This window comes from Ilyonectria robusta, assembly GCF_021365365.1.
Source record: "Ilyonectria robusta strain PMI_751 chromosome Unknown BGZ61scaffold_17, whole genome shotgun sequence".
Lineage (NCBI taxonomy): Eukaryota > Fungi > Ascomycota > Sordariomycetes > Hypocreales > Nectriaceae > Ilyonectria > Ilyonectria robusta.
This window is the reverse complement of record NW_025764451.1, coordinates 504590-523562: the sequence shown is the minus strand read 5'-3', so window position 1 is coordinate 523562 and position 18973 is coordinate 504590. Positions and strand designations below refer to the sequence as shown.

The following is an 18973-nucleotide window of genomic DNA, read 5'->3' as shown; positions in this document are numbered from 1 at the left end:
ATGGATCGACCACTCTGCTCAATCCACATGACGGTATCGGCACTAGCTTGCCGAGCAAGACACCTTCCCGCGTCTGTGGCGCTATCATATCAACGAGTAGTCGGTAATAACGCCGGCTCAATTACATAGCAGTCAAAGGAGATGATGAAGCACTGGGAGGATAAACACTAGCAATCGCAATTCTCACAATAAGTTTGAAGTAATGCAATGTAGTTATGACTAGATTGAAGCTGGTATAAGGAGTGCTTTAAGTTCAATATATTCAAACCTGACGCTTTATATACCCTGCATATGTAACGAGTCAAATTTACTTGGTTTAAATAGCTGTCTACCCAAGCCCATCTATGGTGATATTTTGTTGGTGGGAGAGGCTGTTAGTGCAGTCCGCCGTCCGCAGGGTAGCACCCGGGGAGGGGTAAAAGATGCAGAAAGCAGCAATCAATCTACTGCTTCTCGATATCTTTAGAAAGAGAGAGAGATAAAATAGAGTATTGCTATTCGCACCGGTTCAAAATGCTAATCGCACTCAAGTACGCCCTTTTATACCTAAGCTTAGTGCAATGTAATGTACCCGGACTGTACGCCCGCTTCAAGGTATCTTATTCTGAAGGAGTTCCTGCCCTAAAATAAATTGAAAGATAAATTTTAAACAGCAGAACTTAGACAATAAATTTTTAGAATAAAGCTTATTTAATTTCTTAGGTCTACTCACGAATCGGTGTGTTGTTGAGACTTCTTGATAAAATTGGTTGATGCCCTTGAGTGTGCGAGTAGCATTTTGAGCGTGTGCGAATAGCAATACTCATAAAATATCCATAAGAGCCGCTGCGAGAGCCATGGCATAATGAGCGTACTGGGACAAGAAGTATCATATAGCTTCAAGAAGGGAAAAAGCGTGCCGTTCTATTTCCAAGGAGAATCAACGCCTTAAGTAGGGCCATCCTAAGCTACCTTTTGGCCCCTACTGAATTAAACTCCGGGTGGATCGTTGGCTCTATCACAACATCAATATAATGAGGTCCGTCTTTCGGTGTAATTGTAACTTGTAAGCTCCTATCATGACCTTCTCAACATTTGACCCTATCGTCAAATCTAGATTGAGTACCTAAAGTAAACATCGTAATCGCCCAAGTCGGGATTCGGCACGATCGGAGTTCCGGCTTGTTCCGCAGCCAATATCTTGGCCGCGCGCTTCCGGTTCACCCAAGTGAAGGCAGTCATAAGAACCAGCACATCGACAAAGGCAAAGCATGCCAAGCCCAATGCGATTGTCAGTCCAGGAATATATCGCGGGGCGGTCTGTGTAGTGAAGATCTGCCCCACGGCGACACCCGCAGTGTTTCCGAGACAGAGAGTGAATCCAACCATGGTCGCTCGCTTATAGTGCTTCGATACGTTATCTTGCAGCCACATTAACGACAGGCCCGTTGTTGGGTAAATTCCGAGAGCCGCAACTGGAAAATATTAGAATGATACCTTGAGAGACCCAATAAGAAAAACAACGTACTGAAGCTTGCAAAGAACCTCACTTTGAGGTTGTCGACACTAATCAAAAGCGCATAGCCAACAATTAGGCAGAGAAGGCATCCAGCAATGTACGGTCCACGGTAACCAGTTCTGTCTGAGAAATACGCAATGACCAAAAAGAATACCAAGGCGCAAACATATATGGGAACAGTCATGAGGTTGGCCGTGACAGATGCGTAACCAAGGCCACGGACAATGGCCGGCATGAAAGTTGTCAGTCCGTATAGAGAAATGTTTACCGAGAATTGGTATGCAAAGAATGCATACCATTTGGGATCGGTAAAGGCCTTAAGACATTCGTTCCAGGAGAACTTCTCATCGTGACCCCAAGAGGGATCGGCTGCATAACGAGCCTTCATCATGTCCTTTTCGTCGGCCGTCAAGAACCAAGCTTCGGTAGGCGATTCGGGGAAGACGAGCCAGAACATGGGCACAACGATGATGGTCATGGCACCCTCGACGGCAAACAGCCACCGCCAGCCTTCAAAGTTGGAAGTGCGGATCTGGGTAAGACCGTATGCGAGAATACCACCAAAGGCACTAGAGAAAGCGCTGAAGGCAAAGATGAAGGAAGATCGTTGACCCCGTTCGGACTTCTTGTAGACCCAGCCAAGGTAGACGTTTATGCAAGGAATAAGTCCGGCCTCGAACAAGCCTATCAGCAGTCGGCAAGCGTATAGTCCGTGGTAGTTCTGGATGAAGGCTTTTCAGGTCAATCAGTACATGTATCTCTCTGAAAGACTGTTGGAACTACACGTACCCATTCCGAGAGAGCTGGCTCCCCAACAGAAAGCACTGGCGGTCATGAGAGGCTTGGGGCCTATCAATTTCAGAAGCACAGCAACTGGTCCCTCGAGCGGAACATAGGTGGCGAAACTGTAGGCAAGATTCAGACGTCAGGGGGCTTGCAAAGGGGAGCGCATGTAGACTCACAGCAGGGTTGTCGCTGTGCCAAATTGGTTGCCAACAAGCCCAATATCCTCTGGCATTCCTGCGATATTGGCATTTCCCAAGTTGCTTCGATCGAGATTGGACATCATGTATAGAACACCCATAGCCATGATTGCGTAGAGCTGTTGAGATGGGGTCAGCTTTTTTTCTCTTCACGTCAGTGGATGGTTTTGCACTTGCATCAAACTTTCTCATCATCCGCCTTTCTTTGATGGGGTCGATAAAATATTCGGATGATCCATTGTCAGAGTCCGGTACCGATGATTCATTGCGTGTTGTTGCGCTTTTCGTCGAATGCGTGTTGTCATGTTGCTTTGCACCTGTGCTGTTGCCAATTGCCATGTTTGAGGGCGTCGGATATCAAACGATCACGTAATGGTTTGAACTTGTGTCGTGGGATCAGAGAGGCATTCGGCGCTACATGTGTGCAATTATAATAACTTGTCCAGGCTGTAATTGATCCTGGCTTCCAGTCTTTGCCAAAGATAAGAAATCGGAAGATAGAAGGGTAAAGATTCGGTATCAGGATACCTAGAAGTAGCACCTCGTTATCTATCTGCTAACCCCGGCGGTCAACGTTGCTTTAATCTCGATCCGATCTCCACAACTACCCTACAGGCTCTACTGACTCCAAAATTGTCATGTTTTTGTTGTATCTTTTACCATAATGTCAATGTAATTGTTACAAGTAACACACCGGCCAGCTATGCCAAAGCTAGCCAAAATTCCGACCGTGAATTATCTGCGAGATCTGAGGTCAAGGAATCTTTAGACTATCGCCGTCGGCATCGTTATGCCGACTTTTGCTGTGGAGATTAGTCCACTAATTACTTGGCAAGTCGGCTCGGTCGCTGTGAGCCGACAATCCGCTTGGCATACTACCACACTTATCGTGGACCGATCCTTATCTAACGCGGCATATCAAACCAGTCGGCATTTCATCCGAGGAGACCGGGCCGTCCGTCCCAGGCCGAGCTGCTCCTCCGTATGCAAATTCACCCGGGGCTGATTCGATCCCGGGTCAGATGAAAACCGGAGTCAAACGTTTATAGAGGGGAATATTGTCTTGCCAAGTGTTACCATAAAAAGACGGGGACTTGGGCAAATCAAGAAAATTCTACCATCTTGATTGAATAGATTTGTTCACGACAACCAACCCAAGGTCCCTTGTCCATCATGGCCACCACTCCATCCGGCATACGCATTGCCATCGACCGAGGCGGTACCTTTACTGACGCCTGGGCCTGGATCCCCCAAAAAGACGAAAAACTGGTTATTAAGGTGCTCTCGCAAAGCCCTGATGAATATGAAGATGCTCCGACCGAGTGCATCCGACAGATCCTTGAGACGGCCACTGGCCAGCCAATCTCAAGAGGAACGCTATTGAACCTGGATCAAGTCGAATCCATCCGCATGGGGACGACTGTGGCAACCAATGCCCTCTTGGAACGTAAAGGCGAGCGCACCGCGCTAGTCATCACCAAGGGATTCCGAGATATATTGGAAATAGGCAACCAAGCCCGACCTCACATCTTTGACCTTTCAGTTCGCCGCATGGGCAAATTATATGAGACTGTGCTCGAGGTTGACGAGCGTGTTACCATCGAGGGCTTCGCAGAGAACCCAGAGCCCAAGCCCATTATCGACGTCGCTTCAGATCCTGACCTGACGATAGGCTTGTCCGGCGAAGCAATTCGTATCATCAAGGCTCCAGACTACGACCAGGTCCGGCGTGACCTCTCGGAGCTGTGGTCACGGGGCTATCGAAGCGTAGCTATCGCCGTCATGCATTCTTACACTTTCCAAGACCACGAACTTGGTATTGCCAATATTGCCCGGGAGCTCGGTTTCAGGGTTTCTGCTTCCTCGGAGCTTCAGAAGATGGCCAAGATTGTACCGCGAAGTCAATCCGCAGTTGCTGATGCTTATCTGTCGACGGTGACGGATAAGTATCTAGACAATTTTCGGAAGGGCTTCCAGGGTCAACTGCAAGACGACAATGCCAGAAAACTCTTCTTGAACCAATCAGATGGTGGTCTGACGGCCTACACGAACTTTAGTGGCCTTCGAGGAGTACTGAGTGGGCCAGCAGGCGGAGTTATTGGCCTCTCCAAAACGTGTTATGATGATCGTGATGGAACTCCTGTCTTGGGCTTCGATAGTAAGTATCCTTTGCACCCTTCTGCCTTGATTCCTTTCGTTTCATGATCTGACTTATTATTAGTGGGCGGTACCAGCACCGACGTCACACGTTATGCTGGATCCCTGGAACACATCTTTGAGAGTACCATCGCAGAAATTACTATCCAGACACCACAACTGGACATCAACACCGTAGCAGCCGGTGGTGGTTCAATCTTAAGCTGGGAGAATGGCCTCTTCAAAGTCGGGCCAGGAAGCGCCGGTGCTGATCCTGGCCCAGCCTGCTACGGCAGAGGCGGCCCCTTGACCGTCACAGATGCCAACTTCTTCCTCGGCAGGATTGTGCCCGACCTTTTCCCTCGTCCATTAGACTACGCTGTTGTTCAGAAGAAGTTTAGCGAGTTGACAGATGCCATCAACTTGAGTAAAGAAGGCACCACCAAATTCGCCCCGGACGAAGTGGCCATGGGCTTCATCACCATTGCAAACACCACAATGACTCGGCCCATCCGGACACTCAGCGAGGGACGAGGATTTGAGACTGGAGCTCATAACCTGGGCTGTTTTGGCGGTGCAGGTGGTCAACACGCCGTGGCTGTGGCCAGGGATCTCGGGATCCGGCGCGTTATAATCCCTCGTTATTCCAGCATCTTGTCAGCCTACGGCATGGCACTCGCTGATGTGGTGGCGGAGAACCAAGAGCCAGAGACGGTGACCTTTTCAGAAGACGCTTACACGCAACTACAGAGTCGCTTCGATCGACTAGCTTCCCAAGGTAGCCAGGAACTCGCTTCTCAAGGATTTGAAGAGGACCAAATTCAACACGAACGCTTCCTCAACATGAGATATCAAGGCAGCGACACAGCCCTGATGATCCCACATCCTGGCGTCCTGGCTGATTTTGGGGAAGCCTTCACCAGTCGCCACCGCCAAGAGTTTGGGTTCACGCAGCCTCGCGACATTGTCGTGGATGATGCTAGAGTGCGCAGCATCGGCAAAGGCGCAGATCTCAAGCTGACTAGCCCTTTCGACGAATTGCGCAGAGTTCAGTCATCACCACCTGCCACTCCCGTTAAGCCTAGGGAGATGACAAAAGTGTATTACGAAAACGAGGGCTGGATGAAGACTGGCTTGTATTTCCTGGGCGACCTTCAAATCGGGAGCCGTATACGGGGACCTGCTATGGTGGTCGACAAGACTCAGACAATTGTTCTAGACCCTTCCAGTGCGGCTGTCGTTCTACCTGAACATCTCATCTTGGACATCTTGGATGTTCAAACACTTGAAGTTGCTACGTCTGCCGTGGATCCAGTGCAATTAAGCATCTTCAGTCATCGCTTCATGAGTGTCGCAGAGCAAATGGGTCAGACAATGCAAAAGACATCCATTTCGGTCAACATAAAAGAACGCCTTGATTTCTCCTGTGCCATCTTTTCGGCAGACGGAGGACTGGTGGCGAACGCGCCGCATATTCCAGGACATCTAGGCTCGATGAGCTACGCCATTGCTTACCAGGCCAAGTTGTATGGCCCTGGAGAGCTGAAGCCCGGCGATGTTCTGTTGAGCAACCATCCACGCGCGGGAGGCACTCACTTGCCGGACCTTACAGTTACCACGCCAGTGTTCGATGAGAATGATCCCCAAAAGATTCTGTTCTTTGTGGCCAACCGCGGACATCATGCCGATATCGGTGGCATTCAACCAGGTTCCATGCCGCCTCACTCAACAGAGCTATGGCAGGAGGGCGTTGCTGTAGAGACGTTCAAGATGGTCAATGAAGGAGTGTTTGATGACGCAGGTCTCCATGAAATCCTGGTCGACATTCCTGGCTCGTACCCTGGATGTAGTGGAACCAGAACTTTGAAAGACAACATTGCAGACTTGAAGGCAGCAATTGCTGCAAACAACCGAGGCATCCAGCTCATTACGGCATTGGTCAAGGACTACTCGTGGCCTGTCGTCGAGTTTTACATGGAAGCCATCCAGAACAACGCTGCGCAATCGGTTCGACGGCTGCTGAAAGAGTTTGCAAAGCGATTCCAAGGCCAAGACCTACAAGCCACAGATTATCTAGACGACGGAACCCCCTTGTCACTGAAGATCGACATCGACGAGGAGACTGGCAATGCCGTCTTTGACTTTGAGGGGACAGGTCCTGAACACTACGGCAATCTCAACTGTCCTCCGGCAGTCATGTACTCTGGCATCATGGTAAGATGAAACAGGAGGGTAAAGAATTGCAACACCTCAACTAACCTCTTCTTAGTACTGCCTAAGGTCAATGATTGCCACCGACACTCCCCTCAACCAGGGATGTCTCGCCCCGATCAAACTCAAACTCCCCCCGGATTCTATCCTCTCACCCTCGTTGAAGGCAGCAACAGTGGGCTCGAATGTCGAGACATCCCAACGAATCGTCGACCTGGTCTTCAAAGCATTCCAAGCATGCGCCGCCTCTCAAGGAACCTGCAACAACCTGACGTTTGGATACGGTGGCACCGATCCAGAGACCAACGAGGTGGTCAAAGGCTTCGGATATTACGAAACCATTGCTGGTGGCTCTGGCGCCGGTGCGGACTGGGAGGGCGAGAGCGGCGTACACACCCATGTTACTAACACGAGAATCTCCGATCCTGAAACCTTTGAACGTCGTTATCCCGTTCTTCTCCGCGAGTTCTCCATACGTCGTGGCAGTGGTGGCCCGGGACTCAACCGTGGTGGTGACGGCTGCATCAGAGACATCGAGTTTCGTATGCCTCTCCAAGTGTCCATCTTGTCAGAGCGCAGAGTCATTGCGCCCTACGGCATGGCAGGCGGTGAAGAAGGGAAAAGAGGTCTCAATCTCTGGGTGCGGCGCGATCCAGAAGATGGTACTACTCGAACCATCAGCCTGGGTGGGAAGGCAACGACCAACATGAACGCCGGGGACAGGATAATCATCCAGACGCCTGGTGGCGGTGGCTATGGCCCGGATCCCAACATAGTGAAAAAGAAGGAGCTCTTTGGCATTTTCAAGATTGGAGACAAGTTTGCAAGCGCAGGACCGGCTATGAGGACGGGAAGTCTGGCTCAAAGGGATGCCACTGCTGAAGGTAACTAACAGTTGACCTTCGCGAATGATGGAAGGATTCAAGTTACAGATGTACAAATATCCTTGATACTTTTAGTTTGATCTTCAAACCATATTTGAGAATGAATAGGACGTATTCTTGACCAAGACGATACATAAATCATGCCTGGTAAAATTATTGTACTGAGTCGCTGAATGGCGGACTATTACTCCGCTGCCTCCAAGAGAACCGAAAAGGGTGAAAGAATTTCTCATGGCAACCTTAATCTTATTGAGAAAATCTATAATAATAGTGGTATCCATCGTTAGGATATCCAATCTAGAGAAAGAATTGACTGATCTGAGAGGAAGATGTCAAGTCCAGTTCGTCTGACGCAACACCCTGTCGCATTTCACGTATCCTAGATTTAAGCCATTGATGTGCCCTCCGGTAGTTGATTCCAAAACAACTTAGTTGTTCAAAACGTCTCAAAACCCAATCCTGGTGAATGCAATCACTTGTCGCTAACGCGGCCATAAAGAGAGGCCACGACGCGCGAGCAATGGCTGTGGCGCCGCCATTTTCCCAGCTATAATACGCAAGCTTTAATATCTGCTCCCTTGCTTCTGCCCTCTGCTGCTCTGGACGATCCATGTCGATAATACGCGAAAAGTCCAGGACACTGCCATAGTAGTGTGGTACAATCCAGCATAGTGTCATGATAAGGCCTTCGTTGCTTGGCTTCAGGGATGAAGATATCCGTGCAGCTGTTGAGAAGAGTTCTCTGAATTGCACTTGTAAAAGCTCTAGCATCCGTTTCGCAGCTGGGATGAGAGAGGAGGTCTCCCCATCTCGACGTCTGATCTGAGCAGCCATGAGACGCAAAGTTGAGCAGTAGCGATATAGTTGAAATGCCGCCTGGTTATCGTCATCGTACGCGACCTCGGTGGAAGGGTACTCAGTGCCCCAAGTGGCTTGAGATAAAGGCTCCGAGTGATCATAGATGGCTGAGAGAAAGTGGGACCACGGAACCTCCGTCTGACTTGGATGATCCAGGCCCATGGATCGGGCTAGTGACAGGTTCAATTGACCGCCTAGCCCAAAGGAAGCTGCTCGAGCATCAAGTACTGTCAACCGCACCAATAACCGACTGGTCAGATATGGGAGATCCTGTGCTTGACGGATTGAGTGGTCTGCTACCAGAGGCGGCTCACTGCCCGTGTGCAAAGCGGGTACAAGACTTGGAAGATTGGCCTCTAACACAGATGCTGCGCCTTGCAGATGCTTGCAGAGTGCTTGTCCAGTTGTATCATGACCGAAGTATTGTTCGTAGACGAGTATCAGCCACAAAGCCGCCAAGACCGTGTTCAATTCTGAACGGGGCAGGCTTCCCTTGATTGCCTGGCCGAGAAGGCGGATCGCCTCGCAATAGTGACGCACAGCATCGACACAAAGCGCGTTATCCTCGCCCCGCTGCGAGCTGTCCGGTGATGCAGAGAGGTACTGCAAGCCAATTGCCAACACCATATGCATGACGAGGGCCGAAGAGATGCCGATCTGGAAGACAATCGATTGGACCGAATACGTCGGCGTTTTCGTGTCGTGGAGACTGACAAAGGTACTTCGGTAAAGCAATATCGCCGCATGATCTGTGGGACCCAGACAAAGGCCAGATTGGGATGTGTGGGCATAAAGGGGAATGTCATACGCCCAACTGAAGCGAGGCAGTGGCGAAGAAGCAGCTAGAATGACAGCCGCGTCACTAGCTATCGTACACGGTTCGACGTGTAGACTGTTGCAGGCCTGACGACCATGGCCAGATGCACTTATGCTCGTCGGTGGACTATCCCGCCGTCTTCTCGGTGACGACCAGTCGCACGGCCTCGACAAACGCGCGCAGCGGCGGCACACGGGTTTCGTTTCGTCGCATTTGACCTTTCGACGACGACACGTGTGGCATCCAGTCCGAGACCGGGGGCCGCCTCGATTGCCGAAGACGCCGACGTAGACGGGGTCTGGGTTGGTATCTTCGAGGTCCATGATGGCTAATGGCCAGGGGTAAAGAACAAAGGGGACGATTCCAGCCGCGAGATGTCTAAGAGTGAGAAGTCAACTACCGACACGCCTCGAGACGCTCAAGCATCTCGTCAGATGAGCGGGGCTCACGAACCGACGGTTTGTCAATGCCATTATTAGTTCCGTCTACATCCCTGCTAGTTCGGAGTGATAGCCGAGCATCCATTGCTGGACCCACTGATAGGCGAGGTGGTGTTGAACTTGACGATCCGTCACGCTCATGGGACCCTCATGGGACAGTTCCGAAGCCGCTCCCAACTTATATATAAATTAGCTAGAGTGTTACAAAGGGAATTGAGTGGGAGACATAAAATTAATCATTGATCAAGAAATGGCCATCAAGAAAGGAAACAACGGCGACGGCCATTCGCGCTTCTCGGCACTCCAGCCTCTCAGGCCTGGAGGACCGTTTGCTTTGGACGCCAAGTTTCGAGCTGACCCTGCTCCCAAAAAAGTCAACTTGCTCATCGGAGCATACAGAGATGACAAAGGGAAGCCATGGCAGCTGACCTCGGTTGCAAAGGTAGGTTCGCATACGTTGGTTACAACTGCCGGACAATCTTCAGCTGTTACGATCATTTAACCAGCCAGATCCTACAGCTAATGCTCATGAGTAGGCCAAGAAGCGGATGGATATTGAGACATGCCATCATGAGTATCCTCCCCTCGTGGGGAACATCGATTTGCTTCAACCTGCACGGCAGTTAATCTTCGGCGACGAGATCCTCCAACAAGCATCCGATTACATCTCCTCCATCCAGACAATCTCAGGAACCGGCGCAAACAGTCTGATTGCGCATTTTGCGCAGAGGAAATTCCACCCGACCAACATATGGATTCCCGATCCAACATGGGACAATCACATAGACATCTGGCGCGAAAATGCACCTGAGGTCACTCAACGTCGATATCCTTATTACGACGAGGCGACTCGGTCTTTCGACTTCAAAGGCATGATGCAGATTCTTCAGCAAGATGCACAAGAAAACGACGCCATTCTTCTTCATGCCTGTGCACACAACCCCACAGGACTAGATCCAACGAGAGAACAATGGCAAGAGATTGCGCTTCTCTGCAACAAAATGAAGCTTTTTGTTGTTTTCGATTCGGCGTACCAAGGCTTTGCATCGGGAGACTTGGACCGTGATGCCTGGGCTATGAGACATTTCTTCCAATATCCCAATATTGAGATGGCTGTCTGCCAGTCCTTCTCGAAAAATCTCGGGCTTTATGGAGAGCGTGTTGGCGCGCTTCACCTTGCCGTGTCGCGAGCACTGAGTCCGCCAGCCAACCAATGTGTCCTAGGCCATCTAATCGACACCCAGAGATCCCTCGTTTCCATGGCGCCTCAGTTCGGCGCTCGGGTAGCAGCTGCGGTTCTTTCGCAACGAGACTTGCGCGATATGTGGATATCTGACCTTGAAGTGATGAGCGGGCGCATCAAGGCGATGCGCCAGGCTCTCTACGACGAGTTGGTGACGCTGCGAACTTCTGGTACATGGGAGCATATTGTAGAACAGACGGGTATGTTTTCTTACACGGGATTGACCCAGCAACAGGTGACAGAACTGCAGGATGTGCATCATGTCTACCTGCTTCCCTCAGGACGCATATCACTGTGCGGGTTGACAAATGAGAACGTCAAGTATGTAGCTAGGGCTATGCATAGTGTTGTTGCGAACCAGAAAGCTTAATCTACCCAGAGAATAAAAGAAACAGGCAACGTTTTTCAGAGTTCGTGTCAATTTTACACTCACATCTAGTGACCTTAAGCTCCCAGATCTTGACCTCTCTCGTAGGATGCCCATGGGATCAACTTGTTGTCGAGCGAGGAGGCAAATGTCGTAATTGGTCCAAGATAGCCTTGCAGCGTTCGCGCTACAGCAACTTGTGTTGCCTGTCAGACTGCAATCACCTTGCCATTGAATATTGGTGCGAGCAACTTGTCATCTGGCGAAAAGCCTGGAGTATTGATAAATTGCAATCACCAAGTGTCTCTGTGACACCACCTACTACTGAGTAGTATCTCAGGTATAATACTAGCCTGAGTCGATACTATACTACCAGGCGAGAATACTACAGCTGCACTGGGCTCAAATATTACCGAGGCACAAGTAGACCTTTTGGTGTAAGGTCTAGGGCTTTCCTCTCCATTCTTGTATCACTTTATCATTGTGTCAAGTAATACTGACCTCTGTACCATGTGTGGTGCCTATAGGATGCCTGGCGAGGTATCGCGTGACTGTAGGATGTGTGACACACAAACAAATAACTGAATGAGTCACAATTTCTTGAAACACGATCTGTGAATCACGTTCAGTTAGTCTCTATAAATGAGGTATGGCGCCGTCAGACCATTTCTCAGTAGGTAGACATGAACACGAGTTCGCTCAGACCTATTTTGAAAACACTAAGGACATCAACTTCGACAGTTCGTCCGCTCCTCCTTCGCGACGCCCTTGACCTTATTTTCATCTTAACCAATCTCGCCAACGTGAATTAAGAAAGCATGTGCTACCTGGTCACTCTCAGTTACATATGCCCCCGTTGCAGCCGGGCTCTCAATATTGTCACAACGGTGGAGGTTTGTCCGCCTGGGAGACAGGCTGGTCCATGCGCCCGCAAGATTCCCCTTTCAAAGCGCGAGTTTGTCAAAAGCTCAGAGTGCCCATGGTGCCGCGTTTAGGACGAGAGCGGCTTTGTTAAGTAGGGATGCTTCATGGGAATGGCCGAACTACGGGCATCTACTGTGCGCCCGAGCGCGTTAATTCTTGACTGATCTTTACTTTCATTTTATTTCGCGTAAATCTTGTTTTCGTACGGCTCGTGGTACATCATTGGTAGTTCGTGCACCATCTTGGTGGCTGCCCATAAAACGCCTCGGGCTGTACAAGATCAAACCTGGCCTGCTGTGATTCGATGCACAATGATAAGATGAGTAAAACCCTGACGTGGACTATGCTTCTGTTTCTCATCTTCATCATCTACTACAGGTATTCTCAGAAGTCTGACAAAAGTGGCTATCTGTGATGCATTTGGTTGCTTCTACTTAAGCTCACGACCGAGAACTAAGATGCAATCAGTCCGTATCAGCATTTACCAGGCCGCGGAGCTTTGCACAACTTAAGCTGGTTTAACGGATTGCGCCAGAGTGAGCCTAAAACTTGTGTGGTATTTCTGGACGGAACAAAATTCTAAGCCTGAGTCATCGTGTTGTATGATCGTACGCATGCACCTAGCATTCTGCAGAGCCACGGTAAACTGGGTTTATGATGGAGAATTATCATACGGAAACGGAAAAAGTCTAAAGTGAGATTCAAATTGTTCATTTGGATCTTAGTTCAGCTAATGCGATTTCTACTACCAATTAAAATGGACCAAAAGGTAATGACTCTATGCCGGCTAAATTCCTCTCTGCCTCTTCTCGAAGACATCGTTCGCAGGTACATGAAAATTGAAATTGGTCTTGAACCAACCCCTGCCTACTCATGATATCTTCATAGACTGTTAGGTCGAAGTAGGTGATACAACACTCTTCCCCCTGGGCGATGTCGCGTGCTGCAGTGTAGACCATTCGTGCCTGGTTGTTAGGCTTGTGCGTGACCTACAGATAAATGCGGTTAACTTAAAAGTCCAAGCGATGGTGAGGGATTTCTGATTATTCCTACGTACATTTGGTAGGCAAGAATGGTTAAACATTGCGGCCCTGGGGTATATACCCAATCCGTAAGATTCCCCTCTCTGCACGGGTTGATCAACCATATACAAAGGTCCTGTCATCTTCGGATAGAGTCCAAATGTGTTTGTTTCCTCTTTGCATATGAGTGATAGCATGTCGTTGGCAGTCAACAGGCAAGGTAGTATTGATGCGTCGCTGAGATACGTGCTGGCCAGTCTCTTCCAGTGCTCGATCTGCTGTTCCGGCCATGAATTAAGGTACGCGCAGCACATTTCGACGGAAGCCCAACCGCGCTTGAATTCATTCTCCCATGAATAGAGCTGAGATGGTATTGACGTCCCCCTGTGCAACTCCAAGCCTCGCCCGGCTAGTAGGCGAACAACATGCCAAAGTGTGACAAAGTTGTACTCGCCCTCCTGACGGCGGATGGTCTCTCCATTTTGCTTCAGCCACAGGCACTCAAATTCGTGCCTTGCGCAGTCTGCAGCCCGACAAGCATCATCGCACCAAATGACGTCTTGAATGCAGTTTCTGAGGCAGCACGAACCTTTGCCGTCCTGTTTTACACGTCGCGAGCAGACGAGGTTGCTGCAAATGAGATCATCCGTCCTTGGTGAATCCACAGCTGGCACGACGGCGTATGGAGCATCCACCAGGAGAACGGTACCTGATGGCACTGGAGCAGACACGCGCAGAAGTCGGCCTTTGCATGGATCATGATCAGGGACTAGGTGAGGGTGGAGGTAAAAGTCGGCATCCTGAGCGTTAGTTTCGTTTGAAGCCTCTGACTTTTTGCTCATCGGCTTAGGTGCGGCCAGCTGGTTCCAGGAATCCATTGTAACAGCGGTGAGTTTGACGGGAGAAAAATGGGAAAAGCGGACGACAGCGGAAGAGGTGGGAATCCCGTCGACCACGTTCTCACGTTGCACCAATAATGTCTTAGGCACCCCCAATAGGGTTAGATGAAGCAATCGCCAACCGCCGTGATGCCGTGGCCGAAGTAACCCGTTCCGGTCTAAGTTCTATTTTCCATCAGTGCTAGAGAGTGTGTTCTCTAACACTGAAATCCAAAGGAGGACTAGTAAATTTTCGATCGGTTGCTGTTTGTTGATAAGGTTAGCTTCATTTGTGGATTCGTGATAGTATCACCATTGTCCGACATCCACAGCAGTGCCAGCCAACCATTTTCGATGATTGGTCATACTCCGTATACCCACTTCTAAAACATCTGGAATCAATAGGAAATACGTCCTCACACTCCTTCGCACTGTATTAATGTACCCTCGCTGCAGCAGAGTCATTTACTCCTTAGTAACCTCTTCACCGCAACAAGCCCGCCCAGTCATGTCAATCCATCAGCATCACGACTAATACCCACACCTTACCTGCAGAATACATGATGGATCACGTATAGACGTGCAGTTCTTTTTATTCTATATAATAGTATGAAATCAGTCCATTTGTCATTATCACGGAGAATTATGAAGAATCACATAAAAATATATTAAAGGGCAGAGGGAGCAGGAGATATTTGAGGAGGCAGACAGACTCGATTCCACAAATTGTTTCTCTTATAAAAGCCAAAATAAATTATTTCCTCCTCGTAAACCTTGCGTAAAGGGCACGCTGTGGCGTAAATCAGCCGTTCTTAAACCCGAATTTCTCCTCGTTGCTCAGGGCTATCTCAAATTTCAGTAACGGCGAGGGAATTAGCTTTCCATTTCTACTAAACTAATCGGCCAACCTTTACAGGCATCGAAACATGTAGAGGGCATAATAGTTCAAATTTCTGAGAAGCTGTATGTTTTACTTAGATGCGTACCCAAGGATTGAATTCGCATCTACTCGAACATCTTGCCCCGCATTCTCTGCCTCGGGAGACAAGCGTATGCCAGCAAGAGCCGGAAACGTCGGTAGCACCGTATCTGCTTCACACGCATCACGGTCCAAGAGGCCAGATTGAATCAAACTTGAAAAGGTCCCGGAATATTTACTACACGAAAGTTTCCCATTGACCAATCAGCACATATCCCTCTTTGGGACAAGTGAAGAAGAAATGCGGAGGCCGCGGGTTCCGGAGACGGGCTTGCGGGTTCCATCTATTTACCCGGGTTCCAGAGTCTAGTAAATTATTCCGCAGTAGTTGGTCTGGCAAAAGATTTCTAATCGGTTTTGCCAGAGATTTCTACGTGATGATCTTATGTTGTGCCTCGGACTTTACCTTCAACGTCCTTGCACTTTAAGACGTCGGGCACGCCAGGTCTGAACTTCGAGTAATTAGTAGGGGCACAATGACAATTTTACACTATGTTAGCTCGATAAAATTAACGAGACAACCTCGCGTTTCTTGTGGATGGAAATCTATTCACCAGCTAGAATAAATATCTAGTAAAATAAGAATTAATGAACTCGATGCTGATGTTCTTGTTTTTTTTTAGCTTTCACAGCTAAATAGATTCTCAGTACAGCACAGCAGAAGCAGGTTTGATAAAATGTTTGCATCTCCAATCATTTTCTTTTATATAGAGCATAGAACTATTGAAATGTCAATGCAGCTAAATATGGATTGGGCACTTCCCATGCGTCCTCTCTGATGTCAACCGAAAAGTATAGGACGACAACGAGCCACGAAAACTTTAGGACACTATTAGCAGTAATTGTCCGAATAACTGTCAGTGTCAGACAAGCCAAGGCCTTAAAAACCGAGGAATATATACTGGCTCGAGGAAGGCTTGTTTGAACTTGTTGGATCTCTTCCGCACAGTGGGCAGCCATGTCTATACTGGGAAAACCGAGTATTGGGGTTGTAAGGCCAACACAAAAGTCAATCAATGCCCGTGCTCAACCAACCCGAAGTTGTTGAGAAACGTCGTGAAGACAAATTTGGTGTCGCATTAGTGTTTGGTCATGACGAGCAGATTGATCATGGCCAAAAGCCAACAATATGAGTCCTAATCCGTGAGATAAGTATTCAAATTCATTTATGGTCAATTGAGAAATACTCGTACCCACAAAACTAGGATGGTGGAGGAACTTGGGCGGTGATATCTCGGCAGTTGAGTGATATTGGACACCCTTAGATGGCCAAATGCTGTTGTTGGTGTGAATCTCACGAATCGGTCGGCATCACGTCTGCGGTACGTCGAGGGGAAAATTTGATAGGACGATAGGAATAAATGGCTCGCGAATTGATGGCCTACGAGGGACATCGACCTATTGGAATGAATATTTTCCGAGTCGTCCGCACCTCTCGATGGGGCTCTCAATCCGGGGTCTCATTTGATTTGTCGAGTTATTCCATGGTCTGGGAGTCTACCCCGATGTCATCGGCCCTTTACTAACCCGATTTACTAGAACTCTACATAACTAGCGGCGTCGCCAATCATCACCCAGATTGTTTCCCAGCATATCATTTCCTCCGAATCAAGATCCTTGCGTCATCCAACCCTTGTCAACATGGCCAGGCAAACAGAAAAGCTGCGAGTCGTGATTGTTGGAGCCGGCTTCTGTGGCTTGACAGCCGCAATTGAATGCCAACTCCGCGGCATGCATCCCATTCTCGTTGAGGCATATGGCGGCGCCAGTTCTCACGGAGATTTGCTGGACTTTGTGCCCAACGCCGGACGCGTCTTTGACTCCTGGGACAACGGGAGAATTGGCGAGGCATTGCTCGCCGCCGGCGTCAATAGGGCAAAGACTCTGGACTTTTACAACCAGGACAATGTGATGCTGAGGAGCGATCCGTGGCCCCAAGGCATCGACCTCAAGGGCACATTCGCCGGCCACAGGGGCGCCATGCACGAAATTGTTTACAACTACGCCAATGAGCTCGGTATTGAGATGCACTTCAATTCAAAAGTCGAGCAGTACGTGGATTCGGACAGCGAACATGGCGTCATCATTGCCGTAACCGGCAAGAAGATTGTCGGCGACGTTGTGCTCGCGTGCGACGGCCCCAAGTCGTTGGCAAGGTCGCAGATGCTCGGACTTCCCGAGAGCAGAGTAAACAGTGGCTATGCGATCTTCAGAGCCTTCTTTGAGCTCACGGAAGATATGCTGAAGGACCCGTTTATGGCTGAGCTCACCAAGAAGGATGAGGACACGACGAGATTCTGGGTTGGCGAAGACATGCACGGTTTCATCTACACTTGGAACCAAGGCCGGTAAGCTGGTATACGTTACTTGTTTCCTACAAATGTTTACTATCTTGTTAGTGATTGCGCCTGGGTTCTCACTCATCTTGATGATGCGGATATCAAGGAGGGTTGGTCATTCCCTGCCAAGAAGGAGGACGTGCGCTTTTATCTGAAGAAGGCCAAGTTCCCTGAGGTTTGGAGCCGAGTGCTGGAGTTGACTCCCGAAGAAAGAATGGTCGATTACGTGAGTTATCCGACCTCTCTATGCCGATCTCTTGTGTATGATAATGACGGGTTGGAAGAAACTGGTTTGGAGAGACCCCCTCGCCACGTGGCTGTCACCTTCAAAGCACTGCGCTGTCATGGGCGATGCGGCTCATTGTCACTTGCCCACCTCTGCCAACGGTGCTTGCCAAGCTGTTGAAGACGCGGCAACAATGGCCATTTGCTTAGAAAAGGTAAGCCACCCGTCATATGATTGCGCCGAATATCTTTATACTGATAATCCCAAAGTCACAAGGCGACGTCCCTCTCGCTCTCCAAGTGTTTGAACGTATTCGCTTCAACCGTTCCCACGTCATCCACCAAGCCTCCATTTCCACGCGCAACATTTACCACAAGAACAACTGGACACCTGAGATGGTTGAGAAGCACCCCGATTCACTCGTCATGCCTCTCCTAGACTGGGTCATGGACTTCGATTGCCAGAAGAATGCAGAGGACAACTACGAAAGGTTGGCTGCCGAGGTCAAGTCTGGAAAGACTGGCACCATCGAGGAGCTTTCCCTTCCGGCGGGCGGAAATTATGATTGTATGAACTTGAAGGAGGAGGATAACAAAGCGGCAGCGTTGCAGAAGACGGTGGCGGCGTGATCTCAAAGTTCCCACGCAATAGTCAAGAAACTGCACCAACCACAGCTATCTACTTGGTTTCAAATGCGATAGATACATAGAATTACTATTTGTTACCATCGAAATTCACGTTCCCCCTCATTGCGGTTGAAGGCAAGGGAGCTATCGGTTATGTAATTGCTCAAGAATAACGAGAATGACTGAAAACTGGTTCTCTGTGCAGGCGCCGGTGCAAAAGACCAAATTGACAGGTTGGTCAGTGTGCGTAGCAACCTATTTTAGCCACACGGTGTGTCGTGACGCCACCCGGCGGCTGACTCCTTGTGATTCGTAAGACCTGAGATTGGTGCGGCATGAATAGTGCCAGGCCGAACGCTATGCATCCCTCAATATGTATCAGCCTTATCCAAGTGTGTAAGCATACGATGGCATGGCTTAATACGCCTGCTTGGCGCCGAACCTGCGAGGTATGGAGTCATTTGATTGCCATCTGGGTAACGCAGTACCTAGTTTACAGGTGATGATGCCCAGTGAGGCCTGACGGTCGGGAGTGCTCTCGA

General features: G+C 49.3%; 6 protein-coding genes across 6 annotated transcripts; 3 read left to right on the top strand and 3 right to left on the bottom strand.

The window, feature by feature from the left end:
- Positions 1-924: 924 nt before the first annotated feature.
- On the bottom strand, positions 925-2706 carry BGZ61DRAFT_395602 (major facilitator superfamily domain-containing protein). The gene is made up of 5 exons (XM_046242936.1): positions 2655-2706; positions 2461-2626; positions 2288-2403; positions 1508-2230; positions 925-1454 (listed from the first exon to the last, which is right to left on the bottom strand). Exons 1-5 carry the CDS (start codon positions 2674-2676, stop codon positions 1093-1095), a joined length of 1389 nt encoding a protein of 462 aa, XP_046101139.1. The 5' UTR covers positions 2677-2706; the 3' UTR covers positions 925-1092.
- Positions 2707-3654: 948 nt separating this feature from the next.
- Positions 3655-7720, top strand: BGZ61DRAFT_590628 (Hydantoinase B/oxoprolinase-domain-containing protein; the record flags this gene model as incomplete). Its single annotated transcript, XM_046256641.1, has 3 exons — positions 3655-4639; positions 4703-6831; positions 6887-7720. The coding sequence occupies 3 exons, from the start codon at positions 3655-3657 to the stop codon at positions 7718-7720; spliced, it is 3948 nt and encodes a 1315-aa protein (XP_046101138.1).
- A 181-nt stretch (positions 7721-7901) lies between these two features.
- On the bottom strand, positions 7902-9772 carry BGZ61DRAFT_456548 (uncharacterized protein). The gene has a single exon (XM_046246531.1). The coding sequence runs from the start codon at positions 9708-9710 to the stop codon at positions 8010-8012; it is 1701 nt and encodes a 566-aa protein (XP_046101137.1). The 5' UTR covers positions 9711-9772; the 3' UTR covers positions 7902-8009.
- A 305-nt stretch (positions 9773-10077) lies between these two features.
- On the top strand, positions 10078-11440 carry BGZ61DRAFT_535381 (aspartate aminotransferase; the record flags this gene model as incomplete). Its single annotated transcript, XM_046254269.1, has 2 exons — positions 10078-10269; positions 10364-11440. The coding sequence occupies 2 exons, from the start codon at positions 10078-10080 to the stop codon at positions 11438-11440; spliced, it is 1269 nt and encodes a 422-aa protein (XP_046101136.1).
- A 1673-nt stretch (positions 11441-13113) lies between these two features.
- BGZ61DRAFT_496251 (uncharacterized protein) lies at positions 13114-14225 on the bottom strand (the record flags this gene model as incomplete). Its single annotated transcript, XM_046250994.1, has 2 exons — positions 13114-13350; positions 13419-14225. 2 exons carry the CDS (start codon positions 14223-14225, stop codon positions 13114-13116), a joined length of 1044 nt encoding a protein of 347 aa, XP_046101135.1.
- A 2656-nt stretch (positions 14226-16881) lies between these two features.
- Positions 16882-18434, top strand: BGZ61DRAFT_535380 (salicylate hydroxylase; the record flags this gene model as incomplete). Its single annotated transcript, XM_046254268.1, has 4 exons — positions 16882-17588; positions 17640-17805; positions 17864-18019; positions 18075-18434. The coding sequence occupies 4 exons, from the start codon at positions 16882-16884 to the stop codon at positions 18432-18434; spliced, it is 1389 nt and encodes a 462-aa protein (XP_046101134.1).
- Between the last annotated feature and the right edge of the window lie 539 nt (positions 18435-18973).

Coding starts and splice junctions, on each gene's coding strand:
- BGZ61DRAFT_456548 (XM_046246531.1), bottom strand. CDS start 9,710: ATGGACCTCGAAGATACCAACCCAGACCCCGTCTACGTCGGCGTCTTC.
- BGZ61DRAFT_395602 (XM_046242936.1), bottom strand. CDS start 2,676: ATGATGAGAAAGTTTGATGCAA. Junction 2,404..2,460: donor GGCACAGCGACAACCCTGCT/GTGAGTCTACAT, acceptor TCTTGCCTACAG/TTTCGCCACCTATGTTCCGC. Junction 2,231..2,287: donor AGCCAGCTCTCTCGGAATGG/GTACGTGTAGTT, acceptor TGACCTGAAAAG/CCTTCATCCAGAACTACCAC.